Genomic DNA, 8,487 nt, shown 5'->3' with positions numbered 1-8,487 from the left:
ATAATAATCATTATTTAATGATAATAGAGTAAAGCCCCGTCAACCAGGAAAACATCGCTCTCAGAGAAACTAACGAATTATTAGAAAAAAAAATATCAGAATTTGACGTATTCAGTGGCATAGCTGTCCGGTAAAACAGTACGTAAATGCAGTATAAGGTGTGGTTGGAACTTCCGAATAATGCCACAAGACGGACAATAGTTAACATTCCGGACAATAAGATAACGGGTTTGGTTTGATGTTTCTTTATTGATATTGGATCTTGCGATACACTCGCTATACATAATTCATAATAATAAAACATAGGCTTGTCTCGTCTCGGCCCACCCTACCTGACCGCATTCCTTACTCTCACACACAACTGTAACCCGTCATTAAGACGTAATGTTGCATGTCTACATAAAGGAAGATTAACATTGGGTAAGCTGTGACGCATTCAAGTACGTCCACGTAGATATGCATAGAAGATAGGTATCTATCACCGGGGTGACCTTACGCAATCACAGAAGCGACCCTGCGGGGGTGCTGGTTTGCTCCCGGGGGACGGGCGATTACCTCATCTCGTGTGGTCATGGTGCTCGCGGTATAATGAATATTGATTCTAATTCTCTTGTCGAGGATTTTCTTAAAGTACATGTGTTTTTATAAAACATATCACTTTCACAAACGAAATCAGCTTATGTGTGGATTAGTCTGATGTAATATTCAATTTAACTAACGATTACACATAACCGATTTGACACACTTCAGTTTTACGCATGTTTGTATTTAGGTTTTGATAAAAAAACGGAAAAATATATTGGGGAAGTTGTCTGCCGTAAAATCAATGTGATAAGTATAAACGTGATTGGTTCAGCCGGAAAGATTTGAAAGATCAGGATGCTGTTTGTGTGAGCAGTGTATAGAATGTTGAATCATTCGCAGCCTTGTATTTTCCGTAATTGTACACGTCCAATAACGTTGTAACAGCCTCGATGACAGACTGGCTATCTGACAACCCAACGGCTTCCTGCACTCACTCAGGAAGTAGATCTCACAAACACACGTAACGACTCACTACATTTATAGGGAAATGATTCAAGGTCTCCTTTATCATTGAATTCATACAGAATTCTTTTCGTTTGTGTGATTACTGTTAATATTTAATAATATATATCAGACTTTACTTGCCAAATCAATAAAAGTAAACAGTTTTACAATTATCAACAAACTTAAAAAGTGAATATTACGTTCTTAATAGCACATGTTACTTTGATTGAATAATTGTGCCTAAATACATTCTAAATACAAAATTATATGTGAAATATTTCTGTTTGAATGTTAATTGACAATAAAAACTACAATATGATTGGAATTAAGTACCTGCGTCCCAAAAACAAAATGTATACTTTCCGAGAAGCTAACGATCAGATGGACGTTTGTTTACTGTGATATATATACTATTATGAAATATTTCAACACAAGTACACGCATAGATATTGATAACATATTTCGGTATTTACGTTATCTGCTAACGTCACCTACAACCCTGCCTAGGAGCAAATGGCCAAATTCGGCCTTAGGTCAATCACTCTTATGGGGCAGTGCGCAGCGTCACCCAGCTATTGTTCGGCTTGAGCGTGTTGACGGTGAATAGCCCGTACACCATACCATATATGGCAGAAAGCATTTCCTTATTTGGAGAGTTAGTCTGGATTTCCTAGAAGCCGCGATCGAACGGGTTATAAATAGATGTCATGTGGCGTATTCGGTCTCAGTTGAACTTAGTCAGCGGCCGGCGAACTCGTGTGTGAATTTTGTTTGTGTTTCAACGGAAAATTTAAGTAATCAAAATGTGTGACGAAGATGTTGCTGCGTTGGTTATCGACAACGGCTCCGGCATGTGTAAGGCCGGGTTCGCCGGTGACGACGCCCCCAGAGCTGTCTTCCCCTCCATCGTCGGTCGTCCCCGTCATCAGGTTTGTAATATTTCTATCGTTTGTTGCAAAAACGTTTCAGTCGATTTCAAATATTAGCCATGTTGGTTTGAACTAAAGTTCATCAACCACTCCCTGAAGTAAGCCTTATTAGATTAGATTTACCTTCCTAGTTGAATATGCTTCATATTATTTTGTGATGTAGTATATCAAATAAATGGAGTTTATTCTATATTACGATTTTGATTCGTTTCGTCATCAAATCAAACGTATTGCATACGATTTGCAAAGTTGCCAAATGGTAACACTATATTCAATGAAACAATGTGGCGTCTCTTGTCTAGAGATGGACAACGCCCCTAGTCTCATTGTCTTGATTAAATCAATATTTGGTATCCAAATATATTTGTCATCCGGTTTGAGGCTCTGCAGCGATCATTATCAGTTGTGTTGAAATAGGCATGTCACGAGTAGCCAGTGCCGGCATTGCACGAAATATCGTTGATTTCTAAGTCTTTATTCACGCATGGACTCCAGGCTTTGCCCTCGGGCGGCAGTTTAGAACCGGTTTCACGTGGCCGGTGTGGAGTTCTTGCCACGCCCCCTGATCGCGTCCATTGTTAGTCATGTGACCTCCCGCATGAGCTAACGTTTCATTACATGGTTCGATGAATTTAATTTATTCCAAAACCAAAGATTCATTTTAATTTCTTATTTTCTTTCTTTATCAATTTTTCACTTTGAGCAAAATATTTATCGCATCCATTGTTAACATGTAAGGAAATTTAAAAACCATCATATGTATATATATTAACATCCTTGACATATTCTGTCGTTAATCTGCTGTTTGGTTTGCATAAATATTATCTTTAACCCGGAGATGTGATTCTGCGAGGCCAGCAATCATGTGATGACGTCACACGAAGTCGTATGATGTGTTGGTTTCACAGATGGCTTACCATAAAAGGGCATAAATGAAACGCCACACATGGGATTTATTATTAGCATCCGCTTTGAAATATTTAACATGTTTCCTTCTCTGATAGCTTTCAGCCTTTAATAATATCAGTATAGGAAAACAATTTTAATGTAATCGTGTTGAACGGGACTTTGATGATATTTATTTGTTACTTTGTTTGTGCTTTTTGCTGTGATATTTGTCAATGTAGCCATTTGTCAATATGCTTAATATATTTAGCTAACGAATTTTGTTAATTGTTTCAGGGTGTGATGGTCGGTATGGGACAGAAGGACAGCTACGTCGGTGACGAGGCTCAGTCCAAGAGAGGTATCCTCACCCTCAAGTACCCCATCGAGCATGGTATCGTCACCAACTGGGATGACATGGAGAAGATCTGGCATCACACCTTCTACAACGAGCTCCGTGTGGCCCCAGAGGAGCACCCCGTCCTCCTGACTGAGGCTCCCCTCAACCCCAAGGCCAACCGTGAAAAGATGACCCAGATCATGTTCGAGACCTTCAACTCTCCAGCTATGTATGTGGCCATCCAGGCTGTTCTGTCTCTGTACGCTTCCGGTCGTACCACGGGTATTGTTCTGGACTCTGGTGATGGTGTCACCCACACTGTCCCCATCTACGAGGGTTACGCCCTTCCCCACGCCATCATGAGACTGGATCTCGCTGGACGTGACCTCACAGACTACCTCATGAAGATTCTCACTGAGCGTGGTTACTCATTCACCACCACCGCTGAGAGAGAAATCGTCAGGGACATCAAGGAGAAACTCGACTATGTAGCTCTCGACTTCGAGCAGGAGATGGCTACTGCTGCCTCTTCATCCTCCCTGGAGAAGAGCTACGAGCTTCCCGACGGTCAGGTCATCACCATCGGAAACGAGAGATTCCGTTGTCCAGAGGCCCTCTTCCAGCCATCCTTCTTGGGTATGGAATCTGCTGGTATCCATGAAACAACATACAACTCTATCATGAAGTGCGATGTTGATATCCGTAAAGACTTGTACGCCAACACTGTTCTCTCAGGAGGTACCACCATGTACCCCGGCATCGCTGACCGTATGCAGAAGGAGATCACAGCCCTTGCCCCCAGCACAATGAAGATCAAGGTCATCGCACCCCCAGAGAGGAAATACTCCGTCTGGATCGGAGGCTCCATCTTGGCCTCCCTGTCCACCTTCCAGCAGATGTGGATCAGCAAGCAGGAGTACGATGAGTCCGGCCCATCCATTGTACACAGGAAGTGCTTCTAAATTGTAGGACTCCTGATAGTATTACGTACGGAACTGTTATGCAAACAACCTGTCATGTCTGTGTTCAAATGCACACACACACAACCAAATATGTTGGCGCCATCGCTCAATTTCGACCTGTGAACTATGCTCAACAGCCCAAATAAGACCCTAGCCTGATACGTGTGTATCACACTGGCTGTGTCGTCGATCAAACTTGTACATGTATTCATCTCTGTGCAATTGGTCATATCCTTGTTATGTCACTTTTTTGAAGTTTTTTTTATAAAAATGTTAAAATGCATTCCTGAATAAAAAAAATAGCAAAAACCTCATTTTCTGTTTTGCTTCGTATTATTTCTAATCTTTGAATATAAGATGGGGTAAACTGAAGGTCAAGGTTACGATGTTCAGTACTGAGAGGAGGGGCGTATTCATATTGTGTCCCATTTGTGGCTAGGGGCCAGCGGTCGCATTCTTTTGGAGACGCATTTATTTCACGAGTTACGGCACATGCACGCATCTGGAATACAAACAACAAACCCGAAATTATTTTAGAAAAACAGCAAATGTTTTCACTCGAATTTATTATACAAGGTCAAACATGGAGTGAAATAACAAATGCAGTAACTGTTTAAAGTAACAATCGATTCTTTCTTGAGGGAGTATTTGAAAAGTAAAGTCGACCTGTGGATTATACAAAGTTCACCTAGTTTTTACAACCCAATTTTATCAATGCCGGTGTGGAGAAGTGTTTCTCAATTTGTCATGGGTTTTAAAACGGTTATATTAGGCAGACAGAAGTGAATAGGCATGAGTGTTGCGGTTACATTTGGCAGGGATTGTTGGTGTGGACGAATCAGCAATGTGTGGGGCAATATGTAAGCAGTGACGGTTGCCATAGACAACTGCACGGGGGTCAAGGGTCAAGAACGTGATAACTGCACACGTATACAGAAGATTTGTATATTTAAGTGTCGCGTATTGTTCAACATACAATTACTAGGTATTTCGTTTAGGTATGTACCAGATACCTAATACCAGCCAAACAAATATATAAAGAAGCACTTGCAATTCGACTGTTCAGATCAAAATATTTAAAATAAAATACAAAGCTGAATACCTTCTCCAGGTTTCTTTCGAGTTCACAGAAGCCCGAAATTACATACACACACGCACGCACACACACATATATATTATTGATTGTGTGTGTGTGTAAATTGAGTAATATTGTCGTTATTTTGCTGTTTAAAACTACCCTAAAGATGTCCCATCTGATAGTTACTGGCGTTTATTTGAGACTTTTTGAAAAGTTCAAAAAGTTACCGCGATGATATTAACTGTCAGCTTATAAAGATTTCAAATTTAGGTCGTGTATGATATCTTCCGTCTCCGACGGCAGTATTTTCAAATAGAGCGGCTTCTTCTTGGTTCGTTTTGTACAATAGCACAATGATATGAATGGCACAGTCGAGTGAGGCATAATGGACTCGGCCAGGCGTATCCCGGACAGCTGCGTGAAGTTCAACCTCAACGTTCTCCACACAAAGAAAGCTCTGCGCCGAGCTACCCGGAGCTGCTGACACATGCACATTGCCCGCATCCCCCCGTCAGGTGGAAGTTCAGGCCAGCCCGTGCAAGTCGTCTCGAAACGTTCATACAATACACTATTTGGGCAAGGCAAATAGACTTCGAGCAATCGTGAACAGCCAGTGCATGCTGAATCACGTTCCTAGATGTGCGCCCTGGTCAGTTTGACATATATATTCTGATATGATGTGTGTGTGTGTGTGTGTGTGTGTGTGTGTGTGAGTGTGAGTGTGTGTGAGTGTGTGTGTGTGTGTGTAAAGGCCTAAAGCATTTTCTGCTACAATGTCCATTTTATGATATTCACCTCAATGAATTACCGGTACATTTAATAATACTGCTTTTGTCAATAATACACAAGATGCCAAAAATATGATATTAATGCAAAATGCCTCAGCTGTCGCCGACTTTGGTAAAATGTGTTTTAAAATGTATGCCCGACGACAACGCTTTTTAAACGTTGTTTGACCAAGTAATTTTTACCAAAGTTATATTTTATATACGTACTGTATAATTATTTTAAAAACATAGAAAATATGTGATAAATTTTTTAGTGTTTTGTGTCTCCTCGGCCTATATTGGCCTTGCAGAAAAGTAATTATATTTATGACAATTCAATACTAAACACTAGTGACAGCTAGAGATTTACTGAAAATAAGAAGCTCTGTCCTCGCTTGAAAAAAATGCAGTTATCTAGTCTTGCCAAATATGATAGCCTTGCAAGGGCTGTGTTGGATATATATGTTTCAGGGTCTGTATGACATACAAATCAATCGTTTACGACGAGCAGTCTTTGATTTTACTACAGGAAGAGTCACGAAGATATCACGGGTAGGAACTCCGGGCTCATCATCATGGAATGGAAAGTGGTATCGGTATGGAAACATAATCCGGTAAACTTGGCATCACGAACCTTTGTAAATGTAATTAGTGTCACCTAGCAGGATTTACATTTAATAGGCTCTATACGTCCACGCTGTGCCAACTTGCTGTAAACCACAATATCTTCCCGAGGCAAGGGAGCTAACCGACTCTAAAAGTCCAGTTAAAGCCAATTAACTCCCTTGCCTCGGGAAGATGTTAACCACTGTCCCACATTCCAATAAGTTAGGTGATTCCCAATATGTGGGCGTTTCTGCAGACAAACGTGTCTGCATGTCATTTAGCACTTTACGATAAATAATGCGATTCTGGGGGGTGAGACGGGAAAAGAACGTGTGCATAATTTTTATTCTTTTTAAACGCGCTTTCAAAAGTTTCCCAGTAAGTGAAAATGCGCCTTACATTTCGATTATTTTAAGAATGACATACCATACAGAGATCACTCTTATTTCTGTCCTTCCCTATTAGAAATTTCATAAAGAATAAACAAAATGGACAATAGCTATTCATAATACATGATGGAAACACTCGGCTGATGATCTCATCTTTTCCAATTAACACAAAAATACATATTGCAAGACTAAAATGTCTAACTGAGCGACCGTAAACAATGTTGGTATACTGTTTCATCGGGACTAGGGAAGAACATCCGCTTTTGTGGAGCACGCTTCATAATTCACCGCTTGCATGTTCTCTTGACATATATAAAGCTACTGGGTTAGATTTCGTTGAAAACGATTATTTTATCGATGCTGCCATATATTTAATACCACTTCTAACAGATTTCTTTAACTTGATACCAGATTGCTGGCTGAAGGGTATAATCAGACCAATATATAAGAAAAAGGGTGAACACCTAGATCCGAATTCATATAGACCTATAACAATTCTCAGCTGTTTCGGAAAACTGTTCACACGTATCCTTAATGCGAGGCTTACTGAGTCAGTTGGGTTTAGAGCCGCTTTTAACAGTTTTCCAGTTACATCACGGCGTGCCAGCTTAATGTTGGAGGAAAGCCCGAAGTGATGCAGGTATCACACGTTTACCACTTCGGTGAAACCCACGAGCACGGGTATGGTGCTGACAAACCTAGAAACATAATCGGGGCGAACCCACAATCATAGGTTTCTGGCGTGTCGATAATTATACCAACCGTGGTACAAAGATGCACAGAACCGGGAGATTTGTAGAAGGCATCAATGTTTTTAGCAGAAAATGCAACAAATGCATATGTTCATTATTAAAAAAGGACGTTAATTAATTTGCCTTTGGATTCTTTAATATGCGCATTTGAAACTTTGATTGCCCCGTTCCTAATGTACTGTTGTGAAATCTGGGCGTTTGAAAACATTAAATAATTGAAAAAGTTCAGTTAAAATGTCATAAATTGGCAGCAGGTTTTCGAATTGCAACACTAAACCATATGATTTATAGAGAACTCAGAAGGGAACCCCTGTATATTAAAATGTACAAACGTGTTATTCTATTCTGGCATGAAATGGCAATCTATAATCAAACTCCAAAATTAACAAATATTATCTATAAATTTATCACTCATAACTACGCGGGCATCCCTGAAAAACTCCCATGGACAACACGTGCACTTGTCAAGAAAATATTAAACAACTGTGGACTAAGAAATAGATGATAACCCATTAATATGTTCATCATTATGACTAGCTTCAAAAGTTGAAGAAATATTGAAAGACCAGGTCTTGAAATTGGCACAGTTCCATTACCGGGAGTTCTAAGGGTGTGTACTATAAACTGTTTAAAGAAAATAAATACTTTGAATTATATCTTTATCTGCCTAAAGACATTTATTACCCAATCTTAAAATTTAGAACCACAAACCATAACGTACCAACTGAAACTGGACGCTGGTCTGATATC

The 8,487-nt window shown here is 40.0% G+C and overlaps 1 protein-coding gene across 1 annotated transcript; it reads left to right on the top strand.

Moving 5' to 3' along the window:
• Positions 1-1,744: 1,744 nt before the first annotated feature.
• Positions 1,745-4,459, top strand: LOC124146295 (actin-2-like). Its single transcript, XM_046516532.2, has 2 exons — positions 1,745-1,958; positions 3,141-4,459. Exons 1-2 carry the CDS (start codon positions 1,833-1,835, stop codon positions 4,143-4,145), a joined length of 1,131 nt encoding a protein of 376 aa, XP_046372488.1. The 5' UTR covers positions 1,745-1,832; the 3' UTR covers positions 4,146-4,459.
• The last annotated feature ends 4,028 nt before the right edge of the window (positions 4,460-8,487 follow it).

This window comes from Haliotis rufescens, unplaced genomic scaffold (assembly GCF_023055435.1).
Source record: "Haliotis rufescens isolate VD_foot unplaced genomic scaffold, xgHalRufe1.0.p SCAF_2, whole genome shotgun sequence".
Classification (NCBI taxonomy): Eukaryota; Metazoa; Mollusca; class Gastropoda; order Lepetellida; family Haliotidae; genus Haliotis; species Haliotis rufescens.
Note: the sequence above shows the minus strand (reverse complement) of the source record. Positions and strands in the feature narration are given on the sequence as shown.

Coding starts and splice junctions, on each gene's coding strand:
- LOC124146295 (XM_046516532.2), top strand. CDS start 1,833: ATGTGTGACGAAGATGTTGCTGCGTTGGTTATCGACAACGGCTCCGGC. Junction 1,959..3,140: donor TCGGTCGTCCCCGTCATCAG/GTTTGTAATATT, acceptor TAATTGTTTCAG/GGTGTGATGGTCGGTATGGG.